The sequence below is a fragment of the Ursus arctos genome, unplaced genomic scaffold (genome assembly GCF_023065955.2).
Source record: "Ursus arctos isolate Adak ecotype North America unplaced genomic scaffold, UrsArc2.0 scaffold_30, whole genome shotgun sequence".
NCBI classification, from domain to species: domain Eukaryota; kingdom Metazoa; phylum Chordata; class Mammalia; order Carnivora; family Ursidae; genus Ursus; species Ursus arctos.
The window spans coordinates 8,291,349-8,314,034 of record NW_026622986.1 but is presented as its reverse complement, the minus strand read 5'-3'; the positions used below and the strand labels follow the sequence as shown (position 1 = coordinate 8,314,034).

Sequence of the window (22,686 nt, the reverse complement as noted above, 5' to 3'; positions counted from 1 at the left end):
AGTCACGCTGCTTTTGCTCTCAAAAAAATGAGAGGAGGGTGATGTTAGGGCTCTTTGGGGGTATTTGTGTTTTACTAGCCACTAGATGATCAGAAGGGGTTACTCATTCACAAATGTTCCAGAATCCCCACCCCCCCTCCCCGAGAGAGAGTGCACCAGCATGTATAACAAAGAGGGGCAGAGGGAGAGGAAGAGAGGAAATCTTAGGCAGACTCCACATCCAGGCCCAATGGGAGACTCAGTCTCATGACCCTGAAATCATGACCTGAACCAAAACCAAGGGTCGGAGGCTTAACCGACTGAGCCACCCAGGTGCCCCTATAAATCAATCATTGGAAAGAAGACACTTGCAATATGTTCCACAGATAAGAAACCAGGATACCATGAGAGAAAACAACAGAGGTACGTAATAGAGGTTTGGTATGCGGTGGGACAGGCGCTGGGTCAGGGGGTTTCTTCCTTGAGGAACTGACCTTAAACTGAGACCCAGTACAGGGGCAGGACTCAGGCAGGATGGAGAGGAGGGAACGCCGGTAGAATAAACAGCACTTACAGCAAACCGTGTTAGGAGCCACGAGAGCTTTTCCTGGCCGTGCTTGGGTTTTCCATTGGTTTCTGACCAGCTGTGAAAAGGCTGCCCTTTTTATGGGTGCTGGCACTCTCGTAGGTTGAGGAAAGTAAGTTCAGGGGGTGTCCGCGGATGACTTGGGAACCCGCTAAAGAAGTTCAGAAGATTGTGTCACTGGGGAACAGGTTCTCAGTCTGCAGTAGTGGCTCCTTGATAAGCACAAAACAAGGGGAGATGGAAGCGTGCAGATATTTATGTTTGCAAATGCAAGATAATATTTGTACCCCAAGGTCAATGGCCTGAGAAACTGAGTATTTCAGGGGCTGGATCATTTTGTTTGAATAGAGGCTTCTTTTCCTGAGATTTTAGTTTCCCAAAGAAAGTACAGAACTTTATCAAGATGTTTACGTAGCTAAATAGCCAGTTACAGTAGCGTGCCGTTCTTTAAGTCGGCTACGTTTCTCCAGTTATCTAATCCCGCAGGTTGATACAAAGTCATACATCGGAATAAAACCCTGAAAAAGAATTGTCACTGCATCAGGATTCACTGTTGAGAAGTCAGTGCTAATTCCACATTTCTGACCTAAGCAAGTGTCCTAGGATCTTCAAGCCATCTGGAGTGTGGTTTATAAGGACTACTTATTCTCAAGACTTTTTATTAAATAATATGAATACATGCAGTCATATTTATGAATATAAGCCCTACCACATTTTATAAGCAGTAAGTAAGAGTTCAGATGAGCTTGGTTCTAGAAGATGGATGCGTCCCCTATTTTGGAATGTGCAGCAGCTCCTTGAAATTGAATTTATGTATGGGGTGTAGATGATTCGTGTGTCCCACTTACCTAGTACGCACAGCACCTTCCTCCGTCCAGTCCCCCTCAGACCTCCATGGGCACGCACCCCTGCAGAGAGGAAGTGCAAATGGAGGACAAGCCCATGGGGAAGGTCACGTTTGCATTGATATTCAGCCTTTGGGAGCCCGTTGTTCACCTGTCTGGAGGTGATCGTATTCCTGGGGAATATTAGTTTTCCTGTTTTCACGCTGGGCTTTCTTCCTGCGCGGCAGCAGCTCTGTCGTCTTGCCCAGCCCCAGGCACGCTCGCACGGAGGCCCATGGGGTTGGCACTCCGCAGCCTGGGGGCCCCTGCGCACAGTGTGAGAAAGGTGCTAGGCTTGTATCCCGTCCTTGGGCAAACTGTGTACCAGCTTCCTAACCTGCAAACCAAGGATGATGGTCGTGCCAGGGGTGTGCTGGGGCCGGCTCGCACCTGCTTGTGGGTGAGAGAGTCTCTCTTTCAGCTTGGAGTCCAGTGAGCCCTGTGGGAAGCTTGAAAATCAGCCATAGGGGGAGTATGGACACCATCAGCAAAGACTGCAAAGCAAGTGCTTAGGGGAAGGGGATGGGAGGGCCAGAGGGAGGAGCCCGTTGTTAAACATTTCCCAGCCCAGCACTGAGTAGTTCAGACCTCGTGGGCTCTTGTGCAGATAATTAAGATTATACCTGGAATATGCCTAGGTAGAGAAGTACATGGTGCTTAGTTCTTTATTCTTGCCCTCTTCATTTCGCCCTGTACTCCAAGACCAGTTTTCATGAGCCTTTCCTGCGTGTTCACCATGCTTTGATTTCTTGGTCGTTGGAAGGCATTTGTTACTTCAACATCGTTTCAACCCTGGAGGAAAGCAAGTGCATTATCTAGACAAGTTGCTGATTTTCTGAGGAAGAGACGAACACAGAAAGGTTGAGCGATTAATCCAAGCTTCCCTAGCTGTGGGCGAGTGGCTCTAGAAGAGGGTGTCCGTCCCAACCGAGGTGTCCAGCTCACAGCTCAGCCGTGTTGTTGCCCCCTGACGCCACGCTCCGCACCTGTGCTGATGTAATTCTTCCATTACACACAAAAGCCATAGATATTGCTATAAACAAATGAAAAAAGATACCATTTCACTCCCCAAAATACAACATTTCACTTGTAATCCACATACACATATTTCACTATGTGTAACAGTTGCGCAGATTTGTTTTGTATTTTTTTCACTTAACATCGTATGTCTTGATTCAGATTGACGTTAAACATTATTAATGGAATAATTCAATTTTTAGCTTTCAGAAAGAGTTCTGGCTTGAAGATAAAGAACAGCTTGTTAACCGCAGAAGAAGAATCGATGCTAAGATTTTAACTGCACTTCCAAAAGGTGAGACTGTCCCTAAATGGTTGACCAGTGGCCTGAGCACATAAATGTCATGTCATCTGATTTTCTTTGAGGGAAATTCATTCCCTAGTCTCCAGTGTATACCCTCCTTTGTGTTCCTTTTTGCCATTCCAAGAATTAACCTCGATGAAAGTACCTCTCTTCTTGCATGTTTCATCTACACCTTTCTCCGTGTCCTTTCTGGTTCATTTTAGGTGTCTTTGGGTATTCCCCGGAGGCCGGGTGGGGAGAGTGACAGAGGGAGCCGGCATAGAATCAACCTGCATCATCTCTCCTACCTTTCACCTTCTCCCGGGGCAGTGAGTTCTGCTCATAAGCCCATGTCTACTCCGTCTACTCTGCCCACTCCCTCCACCTCTTGGTGCTTGCCAGGGCTGTTGTATTTACACTGAGCATCTTAGAGTTCCTTGCCCGGCAGCACACTGGGCTTCCACTGCAGACCGTACCTTACACATCTCCTTCCCCAGCTAGGCGCTCACATGTTCGATGAGTTAGTATTTTCATTGGTAAAGATGCAAGCGCAGTAAAACATTTGCACCTGCCATCAACCCGCTACCCCTGTATTTTGCCTGAGAAATGATGTCAACGTTAACCAGATCTTTGTGCCTCCCAGTTCTAACACTGGCAGAGGGGAGACGAGCTCGCAAACTGCCTTCGTCCCAAATCAGCTGTGTAGCCCTTACTTCAGAAGAAATAGGTTTGGTGGGAGGTCGGATTTTTTTTTTTCTTTTTTGTCCTCTAAAAGAAAAAAAACAAACATGAGATCAAACCCAAAAGAAATTAAACCAGAAAAAATATTCTTTTCATAGAAACTAAATCTAGTTTAAAAGGTCCGCTGATAAATGGGCATACATCCTGAGGAATTGAATAGGTGATAGGCTTAGATATAGTCTGATGAGGGTGGATATTTGAAGGACCCCAGGGATTTGACCTTGTGGAGAAAATTTAAGCAGGGACATTTTGCAATTTTCAAGTACTTAGGAAACTGTCAGCTGAAATACAGACTGACTTCATGTTGCCCCAGAGGCCCCAAAACAAGAATAAGGTGTTGAATTACAGGGAAATAGGTGAGATTTCGTAGGAGAGAGACAATTCTGATAGTTCGTGGGACCTGCAAAGGAAACGGGCTGCATTACGATCTCATTTGCTCCCATTGGCTGTTCAAGGAAGGTCCTAAGCCTCCATGGGAAGGACACATGCTGTGGGTTCCCGCCTGGATGGCGTGACATGGCAGGGCCCTTCCGATGTTTTAGACTGTTTGTGAAAGAGTTAATCTGGTTAATCTGAGTCAAATTGACAATCTATGAAGATGACCCAGACAGAGTACAAGGGTGACCAGATTGATTGTAGCGGGAGCTTGGACGATTGGACTGATCAGGCCAAATTCTATAGCAAAAGCTGCTTCACTCTTCCTCTTCCTCTGCCCTGGTCCTTTCCTTGATGAGCAATATTAGCGTCAGAAAAACTAGAAACAATGTGTGAGATGCGAGGTTCCTTTCGGGTTCAACAGCTTGTAACTACATATATGCTAAAATTTAAGAACACAGAAGTTGATTAACCAGTTTCATTAGAAAATGTATCATAATTGGTTATAAAAATGTACTTTTTCACAAATCAAAGAACACAATGTATTAATCAGATCTATGTTTCCAAATTCACAAGATCTTCAAAACATGCTAAAAAAGTATCAGAGCCCCTCCTCCTCTGAATTTCATGTAAATTACCCATAGTCTTATTTTACACTCTGCACTTTACGAATTTGGGCAGGCATGTTTGGAAAGACCCAAGTATTACTGATAAGCTCACCTCTCCACGTTAACAAATATTTTAATGATTCTGTCAGCCCTTGGCAATATAATGGAGAAAGTAGGAATTGATTACAGCTGTTTTCATGGCATAGAGTTTTATGTCTGTTCATGCATTTACAGAAGTTTCTGTTCACTTGGTGAGGAATTCTTGCTTTTGTGAAATTGAGCATTAAAATGATCATTGGCTGTTTCTCTGAGGGGGTTCCTTTAACTGTGTATCACAAGTTATCCAAGAGTTAAAAACCTTTACCTATATAAAGATGATGATATTAAAATAGATTTTCCACCTAAGAATTATGAAATGGATCAAATATATTACTGTACTCTCTTAATAGCTTTCTTCAGATATAATTCAAACAGTATACACTTCATCCATCTAAAGTCTACAGGTCAGTGGCTCTTGGCATATCCACAGAGCTGTGTATCTCTCATCACAGTCCGTTCTGGAGCACTGTCATTATCCCAAAAAGAAATCCCACACTTCTCAGCCCTCACCGCCCCCCCCCCCCCCGCCTTATTCCTCTAGTTTTGTAATCGCTGATTTTATAAGCTGCTTGTCTTTGTATTAGTGGCTGCCATCCAAGCGTAAAAGTTAAAGTGTGTTAGTCCTCTGGGAAGTCAGATCTGTTTTCAGGACATTCTGGGTCTGGCCTGTGCTCTTAGCCTGTCAAATGCAGGGTGGGAGAGAGGTATTCTTGGCAGTCCCCTGCCACTTATATTTCTTTGGAAGATTCTACTGTACTCGGGTTTGGATGACTGAACTCAACAATAACTTTACCAGAAAGCCTGTTTCTTGGGGCTGATGAAAGAAACTGTGTTCCCCAAGAAAACTACCCAGCAGACCACATTATGCTGGGTATTGGCATTATATATTATGATAAAGCATGTTAGGCAGTTAAAGAACTTTATAAAGTTTGAGAGTCCTGATGTCAATTGCCCTTAAATTACCTGACTCAGAAAATGACCCTCCAATTCCCATCAAAGGTAACTAAGGAAATAGACTCATAGAATCCGTGTTGCCACAGAAGCACCATTCACAAGTACTCAGACAAGAGCAGCAGGCTAAGATGGCAGGTGCAATGAGGGATAATTTAGTATATGCCACAGTTTTAATGTACTTGAAGGCAAAGTAGAAAATTCATTACAACAGAAGTTAGATCAACAGCCCCTGTTTAGATCTGTGTTATATGATGACTCGTATTACTATTACCTGAACCATTTATGAACTGTACACGTTATGCCACAGCATACAGTCAGTTGAATGTTGGCTGCTTAATCCAGTTTTATTTTATTTTTTTCAAAGATTTTATTAGAGAGAGAGCACAAGCAGGGGGAACAGCAGAGGGAGAGGGAGAAGCAGGCTCCCCCCAACACCGCCCCCGAGCAGGGAGCCCAATGTGGGGCTCGATCCCAGGACCCTGGGATTATGACCTGAGCCAAAGGCAGATGCTTAATCGACTGAGCCACCCAGGTGCCCCGGCTTAATCCATTAAAAAATATTCTTATTTCCTATTTTTAGGAAATATACACTGACGAATTTAGAGATAAAGGGATATCATACTGCAACTTACTCTTGAATGGTTCAGAAAAATTAATACGTAGGGGTGTCTGGGTGGCTCAGCCAGCTGAGTGTCCAACTCCTGGTTTTGGCTCAGGTCGTAATCTCAGGGCCATGGCATAGAGCCCCACGGCCAGCTCTGCACAGGGCGTGGAGCCTGCTTGGGATTCTCTCGCTCTCCCTCTCCCCCTGCCCCACCCCCCAATCGTGCTCTCTCTCTGTCTCTCTCAGATAAATAAATCAATCTTATGTAAATATGTGTGCATTAATGCATGTGTATACACACATAACATATGACTATGGAAAAGGATCCAAAAAAGCCAAATGTAGTAAAGTGTAAATGTGTTATGAAGCGTGTCTTGATTCTTCTGTAAGTCTGAAATTATATAACAGTTGTAAAGGAAAGACAGCTTTTGGTAGCTCATAAACTGTAATCAGCTGTATTCAGGACTGTCATCCAGGTGATACCCGGGGTAGTGCTTTATGCACGAAACAACGGAGGGCAACGTAGATTTCCACGGCGGGGGTGACTTCTGTGATTTCTTAGTATTAGCTCTTTCTTAATGCTTTATAATAAACCTGACCAAAAATTCCAACCGGAGGGAATTGTGTTCCAAAGAGGTTGTGTTTTTTTTTTTTTTTTTCCCAGAACGGGTCAGAAAGTGTATGCCCACATCAGCAGTTCGATAAAGCCTATTCTCTTTTATACAACTGGACTGTTTTCCCATGGAGTAGATATGCTAGAGTAATTATGTTGCATGTTTGTTTTACTAATTTTACTTTTAAATTATAGTCTTGGGAAAGGAAGCTTCTCTATTACTTCTTTTGTCTTCCACATCATTTCTTTGCCCTGTAATCTCATGTCTATAAGAATAAAGCAAATCTTGTTAACTGAAAAATAGATCTGTTACAAAGAATAGACTGAGAGGTAATTTGTTTGCTTATGGGATTTTTTTTCCTAAAAGACTCACTATGAGTTTCCACTAAGAATGAATAAGCTTGCTGATACATTATTTATTTAATTTTGAAGTAATGTAATCTCTGCACCCCCGTGGGTACCATCCCAAGATCAAGCGTCGGGTGCTCTACCAACTGAGCCAGCCAGGTGCCCCGAGCTTGTGGATCCGTGTAAAGTATGGTTTGATTTATGACCTCATTTCACTCCTCAGTAAAGAGTCAGAGAGGACGCCAGATTATAGACCTGAAACGGTTTTGAGTTTGAGCCCAGGTGTGGTTGAAAAGAGTGCAGTGCTGGCCAGCGGTGTCTGTCATTGGGTGTCTGTCAATGGCATCCAGGGGCCCGGCTGCTTATTTGAATCTTTGCCCTGGGATCGGTGCTTCTCAATCCAGGACAGTAATGTCCCCAGGGGGCTTTGGAAACAACTGCGAGCATTTTCGCATTATGGCATCTGGTGATGATGAGGCATTTGGTAGGGGATCCAAGGATACTTAACGTCCTGAGGTGCGGGACTCACGAAGAAATTTTTCACTGCAAAGGCCATTAGCACCCCATGGTGATGTGTGATCTGTTCCAGAGCCAGCTGACGAGTCTGTGACTGTGAGGAGGCTCACCTGAATGTCTGCTAAATGCTATCCTAAGACTTACAGCAGGGGTGGCTGTCCGATGACAGTGTTCACACTAGTGGGCTGCCCAGCCTGTTCTGTCCAGAAAAGGACAGAGATCACTCCACCTTTTCCCCACTGCCCCAGGCTTCTTGGGGTTCAGTTCTGGGGATGAATGACTCTTCTGACCATTAGCCTGTTCCCTTCTCATATTATCTTAGTTTTTACAGAATATTGAATAATGGCAGTAGGAGAAGTATAGTTTTGTTGTGGGTGCGGCATTTGCACAGTCTGCCAACTAGTGGGTCATTCCTTCTAGAATATGGGAAATGAAGAACATCAGGAAGCAACTTGTGGGGTGCCTGGGTGGCACAGTCGTTAGGCGTCTGCCTTCGGCTCAGGGCATGATCCCGGCGTCATGGGATCGAGCCCCGCATCAGGCTCCTCTGCTATGAGCCTGCTTCTTCCTCTCCCACTCCCCCTGCTCGTGTTCCCTCTCTCGCTGGCTGTCTCTGTCTCTGTCAAATAAATAAATAAAATCTTTAAAAAAAAAAAAAAAAAGGAAGCAACTCATTACTTAGCTTTTTCGCTGTACTGCTGGAATCTTTTTTTTTAACGTCTTTAGTTACATAATTTCTATAGAAAAATTAAAAATTTTAAAATTTAACAGAAGTGATTTTCAGTCTCAAATTAGGATAAAAAAGTGTATTTTAACTTTGTCCAATAGCAGTTATAAGACACTCTTGGTGTTAAATTAATATTTTTATCCTTATCTTGTCTCAGTCCATTTGGGCTTCTAAAACAAAATACCATTTGGGGTGGCTTTTAAAGAGCACAAATTTGTTGCTCCTAGTTCTGGAGACCAGATCAGGGACCCAGCATGGCTGGGTTCTGCTGAGAACCCTCTCACGGTTTGCAGACTGCCACCTTCTCACTGTGTCCCACGTTGTAGAAGGGGGAGGGAGCGCTCCGTGGGGCCTCTTCTTTTTTTTTTTATTATTTTAATTTTTTTTATTATATTATGTTAGTCACCATATAGTACACCCCCAGTTTCCGATGTAAAGTTTGAGGATTCATTAGTTGTGTATAACACCCAGTGCCCCATGCAATGTGGGGCCTCTTCTATAAATAGGACAGGAATCCTACTCCTGAGGGCAGAGCCAATCATCTCCCAAAGTCCCACCTCCTAATAGCATCACTTCCGGGATTAAGCTTCAACATAAGAATTGGGGGTGGGACATCAGCATTTAGACCACAGCATAGCTAGATGAAACAATTTGGGTGGAGGGAAGGTCAGTGGCGTTAGGCTCTGCAAGACCCTATTAATATGCTCTATTTCTCAGTGAGTTCCACGCGTTGAGACTGAAACCTACCTTTCAGAGCACTTGGAATTTGGTTTCAGTAGCTTCTGGAGCAATCTTGTGAAAAATATGGCCTCTTGCTCTTCTTGGGGTTTAAATAATTAATTGATACTCTATGGTGTATATCATCCTTGAAAATATTTTCAAAATATGCATTACCAGCCATTAAAGTTTTATCACCATAATCTTGCTGGAGCTACTTTGTTAACCGGGAAGCTATTATTAGTCAAGCTTCCTCCAAAGGCAGCGTGGCAGAATGCACCCTTACCATTACAGCCTTGTCTTCCAGACAGGAACACAGCTGTGTTCAGTGCAGAGCAAGTACACCTCGGCCTCCAGCTGCTCTGCTTCCTGGGAAAGCCAACTGAGGGAGAGACTTTTTTTGAAGCTAACTGTCTTAACAGAAGTCAATATAACTAAAATTTTGGGGCAGCTGTCATTTAAAAATAAATAAAAACAAAGCTTTTATCTTTGAAGACAGTGAAAGGGCAATATAAAACGTGTGTGTGTGTGTGTGTGTGTGTGTGTGGTTCTGACTCATTACTAAAAATGACAACTTTAAAAAATAAAATCAAAATTAAAGCAGTTGAAAGTTAAATTACAGAATTCAGGGGTGCCTGGCTGGCTCAGTGGGTAGAGCATATGACTCTTGATCTCAAGGTCATGAGTTTGAGCCCCACGTTGGGCATAGAGTTTACTTTATTATTATTATTTTAGAGAGCAGGGGAGAGGAGGGCAGAGGGAGAGGGAAAGAGAGAATCTTAAGCAGGCTCCACGCCCAGTGTGTAGCCTGATGCAGGGCTGGATCTCACAACCCTGAGATCATGACCTGAGCCAAAATCAAGAGTCGGACCCTTAACCAACTGAGACACCTAGGTACCCCAAGATGTAGAGTTTACTTTAAAACAAAAAAGAAAATGAAAATATTGCCGCATTCTAGTATGCCTCCATTGAGTTTCTTCTTTGACTCAACCTTTCAAAGTTCCATGGACCCCCAGGGCTGTCAGCGACATCTCTCCCTGGTGTTCCCGGGCCTCAATAGGAGCCACTCAGATGAGCCTTTATAAATTCATGTGACTGAGCAGGAGGTGAGAAGAGAGACCTTTATTCTCCACCAAATTTGGCCATTTCTCCAAAGAAACAATGATTTGGCATCTCAGTGATATCCTTATGGTCGGTATCACAGGAGAGCCTCCCAGCCTCAGCAGAACGTTTGTCTGCTTATGCAGTGTTACCAGGAGAATTAGGGTTGTTATTGCACCCATCATCCACCCAAATTATAGCAAGGAAACAAATGTTAACATTCTTTCCAGTGAAATCCAGTAAGGGGAGGCTTAGGAACTGCGTTAACCTGAACTGCAGTAAGTGGTTATATCCCCATTAGGGATGGTTGGAAACACAGTCAGCTAATTACAGATTTTTACAGGTTCAAAGATAGGGCAAAATAGGAGTGTGGGGAGACACGGTGGGTGTAGCTTGCTGATGGGCGTATGGGGGTTCTAGTACCTGTCTCTACTTTTGTAGACGTTAGAAGTTTCCCAAAATGAAAAGCCTAGAATACTCTGTTGAACCTAGTAACAGTCAAAAACAGACACCCTCCCGTGACTCCCCTGGATGAAACAGAACTCATGCCTATTAATCCATCCCTTACTCATGGTTTTACTTCTTAGCGCAGCCTGTGACGTGTGCGTGTGTGTGTGCGTGTGTGTGTGTGTGTGTGTGTGTGTGTGTCCATGCTTCCCACGTGGCCTCTGCCTTCTCACACTAGCACAGTCTCCGGGGTCAGAGACACAGGGACTGCCTCAGTCTTGCTCATCACTGCTGCACGGGAGCCAAGGACAGACACAGAAGTTCAAGACATACATGTTTCATGCGTGAGGAGAACGGACGCGTGACTACTGAAAACTGGAGCGTCTTTTTATTCTTCTCTGTTTTATTTTAGTTGCAGAATTAAGAAAAATCTTTGAACCAAAGAGGACAGAATTTTTAGAAATGAAAAGGTAAGGAATTGGCAGTGCCTAATTCGAAAGTAGCAGAGCTTGGGGAGGCAGCGTTCGCTTGTCCCTGAGAATTGATTCACGGGGCCTGTTTCTGGTGTCCTGCACAGAAAAGAAAGAATTGCCAGGCGCCTGGAAGGAATCGAAGCGGACGCCCAGCCCATCCTCTTGCAGAGCTGCACGGGGTTAGTGACTCATCGGCTGCTGGAGGAAGACACGCCCAGATACATGCGAGCCACAGACCCGGCCAGCCCGCACACCGGTGAGCATGCCATCGTGCAGGCTGCGAGGTGGTGCACGCAGCCTTTCTATCCAGTGGCGTTGGGAAATGAGATGTTCCACAAACATGAATTGTGTAGATGTACTTACTTATTAAATACACGTTATTTGTGAAAAACCGCAATGACACGCAGCTCTGCCCCACCTCATCGGTGTGGTTCTCTGGTATCGGCAGTAAGAAATGACTCCTCTTGGCACACTGTTGGGAAATTGGTGACGTCATTTCATTCCCCCCTCCCCTCCCCAGCCTGGGACCCCTAAATGGCAGGAACCACCTCTCCCTCTTGGCGTGCTCAGGGGGCTGCCACAGGACCTGCTGTCTGAGATCCTCAGTGAGAGTTCCTAGAGGACTGAATGAGACTCCTTTAAGCAGAATGCCCAGGTGCCCAGCACAGGGCCCGGCTGCTTGCAGCGGGAAGCATTAAAAGTGAACCTGGACCTTGAGTGGTTAGGGTTCTTAATCTATGTGTTAATGCAACAAACATTCTATTTAAATTATTTTAATGTAGATTATTTACATGTCATTTTAAATGTATTACATATTTATTTCATATTAAACTATATTTCAAACATGACTTAACTTTTTTTTTAAATAACTCTCAATGTTAGGAATATCAAGTATTCAGCTTGGCCTTGAGAGAGGATGACCCATACAGGGCTGTGCTTCCTACCCCATCCCTAGCACTGCAGCTCTGTGCTGCTGCTTTTTATGGCCAGTGTTTTCTAGTTTATTCCTTAGAGATGGCTGTCAATCTCACTTTGTGATATGATCATGTCACTTATCTAGAGTTCTTGATCTTCTGTGGCCATAAAACTAGAGAATTAAGGGGCGCCTGGGTGGTGCAGTCGTTAAGGGTCTGCCTTCGGCTCAGGGTGTGATCCCAGTGTTCTGGGATCGAGCCCCACATCAGGCTCCTCTGCTGGGAGCCTGCTTCTTCCTCTCCCACTCCCCCTGCCTGTGTTCCCCCTCTTGCTGGCCGTCTCTCTCTGTCAAATAAATAAATAAAATCTTAAAAAAAAAAACAAAAAACTAGAGAATTAAGATTTTTAAAAATTACATGAAGAATCAAGAATAGACAGAGCACCAAAATTTGTAGCCAGCAATAAACCCTCATGTATATAAAATGTGAATCTATATATTATATGATAATTTAAGTGTCACCTGTTTGTGAGAAAGGGAAGACTTATTTAATAAAATGGTAGTGGGAAAATCGGTTATTGTGCAGTGGGAGAGGGGACATAGCCCTCTTCTCACTTATATGAACACAAAAATAAGTCCCAATTAATCACATGATTCATTTTAAGAAAATAATTAAAAACATGAAAACATAGGTGAATATTTCATTCAAATTGAATGGAAAAGGACTTTCAAGACACAGAAACAGCTGGAGAAATCACAAATGACCAGGTCAATTGACTTGACTACATAACAATTCACATCTGTACTCCAAAGAAAATGTTACACATAGATGTCACAGAATATTAAACAAGTTCGAAATATTCATGAATAAGATTAGGGTTCATAGTCTCGTAAAAATGCATGCAAACCAATAAAAATGACAGTATGAATCAATAGAATATAGAGCTTAAATAAGCTTGATCAGATAGTCCAGAGAAGAAAAATTAATACAAATGACTAATAAATAATTGAAAAATGCACATATTCTTTTTCTAGTAATCAAAAGAAATTTTTTAAATGAACACTTAATGTTTGCAAGAGAACATATATTGCAGATTCAAGTGTATATTGATGCAAACTTTATAGAAATCAACTCGACAGTCTAGCAAGTCTCTTAAAATGATACACTTTTTAATAAAGCAATTATAGCTTTATCTGTTGTGATAGTAGTCAGAAAATCAGACTGATTAGAAGTTAGAAACAATGAAAAAAATGTTAGAAACAATGTAAATATCCAGGAATATGAGAAGGCTTAAATTAGTTATGCAATGCCTATTGGATAGGATCTTATGAAGCCTTAAAGAATGTCTTCAAAAAAAGACTTCCAAATATAGGAAAATGTTTTATATAGAACATCAGTGGTATGTAAACATAGATTATTTTATATGGGAGAGAAGAAGAAATCAGTTTTATTAAAGACTAGAAGGAATATATAGAAATGTTTGGCAAATTATCAGTTTATTATTAATTATTGGTGATTTGGAGTTTTACCTTCCTATGTTTTCACGTTAGACATTTTCTGTATCAAGCATGTGTGCTACAATTGGAAAAATCCACTTCTGTTAAAAAAAAAAAAAAAAAAAAGCAACACACATGAAGGATTTCTGGTATTTTCTGACATGGCCCATTGCCGTTCCGGTTACTATCAGATCTGTGAAACCACGATCCTCACTTGTCAAGTTACAGTGGTTTAGATACCTGTTATCTTTTCTAGAGGACTCTGAACTCATTCTCTGGCCTCGCACGTGACATCTTAAACTCAAAATCGGAAAGGGAAATAAATCAGAGGCAGCCAGCTGGCAGCGAGGAGCAGAGCTTCAGTGGGGGCGGGCGGTAGACGGCTTGCGGAGCCTGGAGGGCTAGCGCATTTCACTGCGGGTCTCGCACTTGCTTCGCAGCCCAGGGGGTCGCGGCGGCTACGTGCACCTGTGTGAGGAGTGGGTCCTCCGCGGCGTGCGCTCAGGGGCGTGCTGGGCACGGAACAGAGCGCGGTAAAGGTGCTTCTGTCCTTGAACTCTGTACGTGTTCCCCGTGTGGTCCCCTTGTAGGCCGGTCCAATGAAGAGGAGGACACTTCAGATTCCTCGGTGGAAAAGCAGACCCGCTCCAAACTGTGCACAGAAACCTCCGGCGTCCATGCTGACTCCTCCTGCGGCTCAGGGCTCGTGGACAGCCCGGCTCTGGAGTCCAAAGCCGAGAGAATCGCGCGGTACAAGGCGGAGAGGAGGCGGCAGCTGGCCGAGAAGTACGGGATAGCGCTGGATTCCGAAGCCGATTCGGAATCGCCTTCCCGGTACACCAGGTCCAGGAAGGACGCCGATGCTGCTGACAGGAGGGGAGGGAAAGGTGACCGGCAGGCCGAGCCAGGCAAAGAGTCGAGCTCTCTGTACTCCAGGCCCTGCGTGGTCGAATCCAAGGACTGTGCCCTCCCCGGGAGCGATGGCCTTTCCGACACCGAGGTGCTGCTCAACGTGGAAAACCAAAGACGGGGTCAGGAGCCCAGCGCCGGCGGGCAGGCCCGTGACCTGGCCCCCACGGTTGAGAGCTCCTCATCCTTCCCGTTCCCCGGGCGAGACTGCGCCTTCAGCGAAGTGCCAAGGTCCCCGAAGCAAATGCACACCGTGTCCCTCTCCTCGCCTCGGCCACCCGCCTCCCCGAGCCACTCGGCTGGTGACCCGCCACTCCCTTCTGAGGCCCGAGCCAGGTAAGCATTCAGCCCGCGCTGGGCCGCCTTCCCGTCTTTGCTTTGCCTCCTTGCGTCAGGGTCTGGGTAGGCTTGGCGTTCTGTGGAGGGTTCCGCTGGTGGCAGAAATAGGTGATACGGGATTTTTTAAATTTCCACGATGTCAAAACAGGTTCTGCCAAAGCAGCAAGCTTCAGCTTCTTGTTTTTAAAAAATGATAAGCTGAACAGGTGTCATGGGGACACTTTCATGTGAGCCTCACTTCGGGCCCCTTCTTTTTACATGTTTCTTATAGGCCTTCAATAATTGTCTTTTTCTTTACGTGTTTTTCTATAATTATACCCAAGACTTCTTAGTGATTGTTTTTGTTGCTGTCATTTAATATCACAAAGCAGAAGGACCAGCACTAACACAGTGGAAGGGTCTCAGTTTAGGGTGTGAAGTATGACTGCTGTATCCCTGAATATAACCATAACATAGAGCTGTGCAGGCATAGCAACATGCCGAGAACACAGCCGTGCAGAAGAGCACCGCATTAGAGAGATTGAGTTATTGCTGTGCACAGAGACAACAGCTCCCATTTGGGAAAATCAGAAAAGGTATAAAATCAGAAACTCGGATGCCAGAAGAGAATATTTGTTCCTAAACTTCTAAATTTGAATTAAATTTCTAATTAAATTTCCAAATTTGAATTAAATTTCTAAATTTAAAAGAAAATTCTAAATTTAAATTTAAATTTCTAAATTTAAAATAAATTTCTAAATTTAAATTGCTAAATTTAAATTTAAATTGCTAAATTTAAATTTAAATTGCTAAATTTAAAATAAATTTCTAAATTTAAATTGCTAAATTTAAATTTAAATTGCTAAATTTAAATTGCTAAATTTAAATTTAAATAGTTAAATTTAAGTAAAATTTAACTATTTAAATTCAGTAAGTGTGATGACCATATTCAAGATGCACTTTACTTAAACATCCTACTTTAAAGTTTGGGGCAATTGTCTAGGTAGACTCCTAAGTGTGTTTTTCAGTCCAGATGGGCATTAGCTTCCCAGGTGAATTGAGGAGAGGTGAGGATCAAGCATATTTATTCTGGGGGGAAAAAAAAAGGAAAGAAAAAGTATTGGGAAATACTCCTATTTATTTCACGCTGCGCTGGAGCAGTAAATGTGTCCTCTTTAAGTGGCAATAATACAACTAAAACGGATCATTTTACTTATTGAAGTTTATTGAGTCAAAGACCTGCCCCTACTTAGTTGATCCTTCATACTAAAACATTTAGAGATGTTAACTTCTTAGAGAATTAAATACTGTAAAACCTGATATGGGGTTCTGAGGGGCTTTGTTTCAGCCTTTGGACTTCTTGAAAGTTTGGGACTGTGACCTGTTGTCTCTTATCTTGAAATGAAAGTCTGTTGTTTGGAAAACCTGTATTTCATAGTAGAAAAAGTGTTGCCTTTGCCTCTATCAAAGTAAACTCCTCGTGTTCTTTGTAAACAGGACAAAGAAACCTAACAGTCCAGTTTAGAAAGGAAATTAGAGATTTACAATTACATGGGTTTAAAGAAAATTCAAAGCCCCATTTCTCATCACCATATTCTAAAAACTGAGTTGTTAGCATGGCATCCAGGTTGGTCACCTAGATCCCACATACCAGATCCTCAGGGAGATCCTGAATCAATTGTAATAATAACTAAACCTTGGTTGAGTGCTGCAGGTAAAAAGATAGGCTTCTTAATGGTTTTGTGTGAGTTAAAATCTTCATATTAAAAAGCATCTCTAATGTAAAACCTTAAGAGCTATTTCTTTCTCAATGATTTGAAGAAGCATATTACTTTGGAAGTTTTCATAAGCCTAACCTCAGCCTCTTCGCACTTGATTTTCACAAAGAGAGGATTAAAAGAATTAAGAAATTGGAAAGCAATTCTTAAAGAGGCACATGCTTTATTTATGTATTTTTTTAATTTAAAAAAGGCACGTGCTTTTTTTTAAGCCATTCAAGGCGTACAATTCTATGATTTAGAGGCAAAGAAACACAAGTCCTTTCCTATATATATATTAGGAAAATGCTGAGATATATTTACATGTAAAAAGATGAGCTAAAGAAAGAAGAAATAGCATGGAGGTTCTTCAAAAAGTTAAAAATACCCTACAGTCCAATAATTGCACTACTGGGTATTTACCTCAAAAATGCAAAAACACTAACTCAAAGGGACGCACATACCCCTGCATTTACAGCAGCAATATTTACAGTAGCCAGATTCTGGAAGCAGCCCGAGTATCCATTGATAGAAGAATGGAGATAGATAGATAGATAGATAGATAGATAGATAGATAGATATTATATATATCCATTCCACTATATATTTATAGTGGAATGCTATTCAGCCATAAAAAAGGAATGAAATCTTACCATCTGCAACAACATGGATGGAGCTAGAGAGTATAATGCTAAGTGAAATAAGTCAGAGAAAGACAAATACCATATGATCTCAGTCATAAGTGGAACTTAAGAAACAGAAGAGCAAAAAAAGAAAAAGATAAGGGGGGAGCAAACCAAGAAACAGACTCTTAGCTGCAGAAACTATAGAGAACAAACTTATATTTACCAGAGGGAGGTGGGTGGGGGATGGGGATTAAAGAGCATACTTGTCATGATGAGGACTGAGTAATGTATGGAACTGTTGAATCACTATATTGTATACCTGAAACTAATATAGTGCTGTATGATTAAAAAAAGAGGATTTATTTTGTAATGACTACAGCAATTCAAATTGCAAAGATGGATTTAAATGGATTAATATTCTGCTTAGATATCCTTTCTCTAGAGCCAGGAAATTTGGGTGTCAGAAAGCCATTGCTGTCTGATTTCCATTTGGGAGGAAGAAAGAAAATGCTTTGTGAATTATAACAATAACCAAAGACATCTCAGTGTCTTAATAACCATAAATGAAAATGCAGCGTCATCCAATATGGAAATAAGTAACAGAAAAGTTCAGGGAGATTGAGGAGTAACTGAAAAAACTGTCTACAGATAATACAATTATTTTATACCACATGTATTTGTGGATGTATCCTAGCATTGAGATGGAATATTTTTCTCACTGCTATACTATACTCTCTCATCACCTAGGTCTGCCAAGTATTTGGGCTATTAGTTTCTGAATTAACTCATTCCCATTTCATCGTTTTATTTTGTGCTCACTAGCAAGAGGCTGTTTTTTTTTTTTTTTTAAGATTTTATTTATTTATTCGACAGAGATAGAGACAGCCAGCGAGAGAGGGAACACAAGCAGGAGGAGTGGGAGAGGAAGAAGCAGGCTCATAGCAGAAGAGCCTGATGTGGGGCTTGATCCCATAACACCGGGATCACACCCTGAGCCGAAGGCAGACGCTTAACCGCTGTGCCACCCAGGCGCCCCGAGGCTGTTTTTTTTAAATTATTAATTAAATATTAATGTGTCACCCATGAATATACCATCAAAGACTTCCTATGGTATCCTAAAAATTCAACTATGAGCCAACATCAAAGGCACGGTGTTTGTATGTATTCGTAAACACTAACACATGCACGAACGGAACAGTCATTATACAGTTAAGTGCATTCTAAGCTCATAACAGTCTTGAGGGCTGAGCAGTAAATTTAAATTTATTAGAACTATTTAATGTTCATTTTAACATTTAGAGGATTAAGAAAATACATATGTCACAGGGTCTTTAGCTCAGAAATCCTATAGCTGCCTGGGAGTTCAGGTGAACACGACATTCTGAAGACAAATGAAGAATATATGTATTCACAGAATAGAGCCTGGGACACCTCTTAATCCCCATTCCCCAGTCCTGCCAAGCCCCTTCAATTTAGAATTTCAGAATTGTGTTTTCTAGAGAAGGAGTTTTGCTAATAGGAACCATTCTTTGTTAATTCAGCCATTGTGCATTTCAGAATAAAATTCAAGGGAATCTGGGGCCTGTGGATTATTCAGATTTTTAAAAATCTGAGCTCCTGTTACGAATAGAAATCCTGAATGCAGAATTTGTATTTCTTAGTTAATAAAAAAAAGAAAATGCACCGTATTTGTTACTTCTGAGAGTGGAGAAACTTACTAGCTGAGCCCCACACCTGCTGTTTTCCTGAGTGTCCGCTGTGACTCCCTGTTCTCAGTGACCTGTGTATTGGGCAAAGAGGAAAATTAGACCTAATTTTCCAGTGGTGATCCACTCTAGAAAACCCTAGTTTGTTTCATGACTCCACTTCCGTCCCTGCCCCTCACCCAATTTAGCAAATTGTCTCATTAGAAAATGAATATGGTATGTAGAGCTGTCCCTGAAATTTGACCCGAGGAGAGCTGCCCTTGGTCAGTGGTGCTTTGGACAGGGCTCTGGTGACGCCAGACCTGTGGATTGACTCAGGAAGATTTCCTGGGGCACCCTCTGCAGTGGGCCTTTTTGGAGACGTGGTGACAAGCAGACTCAGCCAACTGAGAAGGAAAGGGGCTTAGGCTATGCTAGCTAGCTAGCTAGCTTTTTATTTTATTTTTTTTTTATTTATTATGTTATGTTAGTCACCATACAGTACATCATTAACTTTTAATGTAGTGTTCCATGATCCATCATTTGTGTATAACACCCAGTGCTCCGTGCAATACATGCCCTCCTTAATACCCATCACCAGGCTAGCCCATCACCCCTCCCCTCTTAGTTTGTCTCTGATTGTATTTGCTCAGCTCCCAGGGAGAGGTTCAGTCTAAAAACTGTCTTCAGAGCCTCAAGCTCATTGTTTTCCTTGTTAAACATCTCTATTAACCTGCCTGAAATGTCCGCAAGGGAGTAATGTGGAGGGAGAAAGCTGCTGCTGGCCGTAGGCATTCCTGTCTCAGCCCCTGTCCCGCCAGGGCAGGAGTGTTCCTAACACAGGCTCTAGGTCAGGTCAGGTATCTGGGAAAACCTAGATCTCTGAGACCTAGGTCTCTAAAGAAGAGACCTCCAGGTACGGGTCCTCTCACAGATCTCCTAATGGGATGGAACTCTTTTCATCCTTTAGCCCCTGTACCCCCAAACATCCCTTTACCCTGCTCTCCTAGCTTCTGACTGTTAAAATATGGTTAACTCAGGCCCATGTTTTGTTTTGTTTTTTTCTTTTTCTTCTGTTCTCACTGGCAAGTATCACTTTCTGTTCATTGAATTAAATATGAATAGATCACCCAGAATCCTAGCTAGTGTGTTGTAAAATTCAGACATCTGCCAGCTTTTAAGTGCAGAGCTGTGCCATGTGCGCGTGCCCTCGCACGTTCGCACGCCTGCACAGACCCACAAAGCAATCATTAGCACTTTTTCCAAACAGCAACTTGAAGCATATAAACTGTTCATTTTAATGAGATGCCTAAGTTAATAACCATTCTTCTTCAGCTGAATACTGTTTTATAATTAGACGCTGTTATATAATTAGAGCTGGACACCCACAGGGTGAAACTAATTCTACTGGGCTGAATTTGACTTCACTGTGGCAGCGGGAAGCACTTTTTAGTCTGTTGACTCTTAGGAGTTCCAGGGAGTTAAAGCCTATCATTCCAGACCGAGGGATACAGACCAAGAGCAACTCCCGACCTCTATGACAACTTAGGGTTGAGTTCTTGTTTCCTGGTAATATAATTCTCTGCTAGCCAGTTGCCACATCATAAGAAAGTTCTGTTATATCCAAGGTCACCCCCTCACTGTTCTCTTGTCCCCAGTGACCCTGTGGTCCTCTCCCAGGGGAGTGACCTCTGCCCTATGGGGAGCTGGCTCACTCCAAGACCTCCCAAGAATAGATACTCAATGTTAAAGAATTTTAAATCCTTAGAAACAAAAGTAATCCTGAAGATTATTTAAATATGTTTTATACATGAAAAAAACTAAAGATGAAAGAATTGAATTAAGACCATATGGCTACTTTGAAAACATTGAGGCCATCATCATCACCCATTCATTCGTTCAGTCAAGTTCCCTGCGTCTGCGCATTCTTCCCATTGTGCTCTGCTCCCCTTATTTATGTCAGTTCTATTATCCAACACACTGGAGAAGAGAGTTTGCTGGTTTTGCCCTTTGAAGGTGAAAGATTTTTAGGAAAGAAGACCAGAGGTATTAGAGAAACAGTTTATGTGGATTTACATAAGGTCCTTAAAAACTTGGCCCTTGTAAGCAAAATGAAAACTTGTAGTTTAGGAGAGTTCAGACACAGTAGGCATCCATGTATCTATGCATACCTCATAGGTATTGATTTATGGATTCATTTCAGCTCTGAGATAGTTTAGCTCATCATTGAAGAAAATTATATTGGGTCTCCTGCGTGCGAGGCACGGTGCTTGTAGCTGGCTATATTATTTTTTTAAAAATGTAGGAAATAACCATAACATGATACAGTAAATAAGGTTCTAGAGATCAAGGTTGGGTGCCAGGGGAATACCAAGATGGTGTATTAACTTTTCCTCCGTGGAGAAATGGTCACAGTTGAACGAAGTCCTTAAGGATGTGTGGTTGGTGAGTTTGCCAGCCATGGAAGGGAGGCTGCTCCCAGCACGAAGACACCAATGCCCAGTGAAGACCTAGGCGGTGGGGGTGGGATGAGGCCAAGTGCCAGGTGGGGAGCAGTCATAAAGCGCCTCAGATGACACAACAAGGCATTTGGCCTTTGCCTTGTGGACGACAGGAAGTTTCTGAAGCATTCTAAAGCAAGGATGATTGATTCTGTGTTTTAGAAAGATTGCTCTAGAACAGTATGGATGGTTGATCCGAAGGACAGTTGATTCCAGTCAGAAGGCCACTGATGTGTTGGTTGCAGCTACCCAGGCATGAGATAATGAAGTCTGTGCTTCCGAGTTGGCCTTCCTCATTAACTTGGTCCTGTTCGGCATTTGATTAGATAATCTGGAAGATATCAATGATAGGCTGATCAGATTTCAGGAGAAGGGATTGTAAACAAGTTTGGCGATGATGAGGAAGAGGGTGAAAGGAGGGACGGAGCAGGAAGGAAGATAGAAGAGAGCACATGTACCCGCGCTAGGGTTGGGAACTAACAAGATGAAATTTAATAAAGTCCTCTACTTAGAGGGGGGATAATCAGTATACAAGTTCAGGAGTGGGGAAACCTGATTTAACAGCAGTTCGTGGGAAACAGACCTCGGAGTTTTAGTTGACAGCAAAATCTTTATGTGGCTGCCAAAATGGCTAGTCCAATCTCGGGGTACAGCACTGAGAGTGAACGGTCAATAGCACAAATAGTACTGGTTCACCCATGTTCTGCAGTGCTCAGATTACATCTGGGTGTCTCCTGATGGAGCTGTTGACAAATGAGAACATATCCCGAGAGTCTGCTTTCCCGTCTGCCCTGCTTTCTTGACCTTTCCCAGTTTTTATAAACTTCTCCCTGTCTTAAGAGAAACTAGAATTATTTTTTGGAGTCTCTTTCACATTCTCTGGTGCTTAGACTCTCAAACCAGTCTGTTCTTTCTGTTCTCACTATCACATGGTCATTTTCTCAGCACAGTTACAAGGCTGAAGTTTGGCTTGGCATAGGGAGCGCTAAGGTTACCAGCCTGGCTTCTCGTTGATGATGATTCTGCTTAAAGGGAAGAGGAGAAAGAGATCGTGAATTTGCAGGGTGTCTCACAAATGCAGCTTCCCCTGTACCTCATGTCTTGGGAGGAGGGACATTCAGAGGCCTTACTGCCTGCACACAAGGCTGACCTCCCCGGATGTAGCAGTTCCGGTCAGGATGGCCCGAACATGGCAACACGGATTTGGTATTATGCCAATCTGTAAGATTGGGAAGGACGATCTCAATGTTAGCATTACTTTCTTGAGGGCCTTCCATGAGGGGTACTTGGCCTCTCTTAGTCATTTTCGTGTTTCCTTCCCTGCTACTGCCACCATCTAGCACGTACCAAGTGGCTCAGTCATTCTTGAATGAATGTTCTGTTGTTTTCTGTATTTTCTCGGGAGTGT

General features: G+C 42.8%; 1 protein-coding gene across 17 annotated transcripts in view; it reads left to right on the top strand.

Moving 5' to 3' along the window:
- SVIL (supervillin) overlaps positions 1 to 22,686 on the top strand; it is a 232,382-nt gene that overhangs the window by 135,294 nt on the left and 74,402 nt on the right. For all 17 annotated transcript variants that reach the window (XM_057304683.1, XM_057304684.1, XM_057304681.1 and 14 more), the window contains 4 exons: positions 2,670 to 2,761; positions 11,012 to 11,069; positions 11,177 to 11,328; positions 14,073 to 14,727. In XM_057304683.1, coding sequence (XP_057160666.1) covers positions 11,062 to 11,069; positions 11,177 to 11,328; positions 14,073 to 14,727 — 815 coding nt within the window. In that variant the 5' untranslated portion in view covers positions 2,670 to 2,761; positions 11,012 to 11,061. The remainder of the gene's footprint in view (positions 1 to 2,669; positions 2,762 to 11,011; positions 11,070 to 11,176; positions 11,329 to 14,072; positions 14,728 to 22,686) is intronic.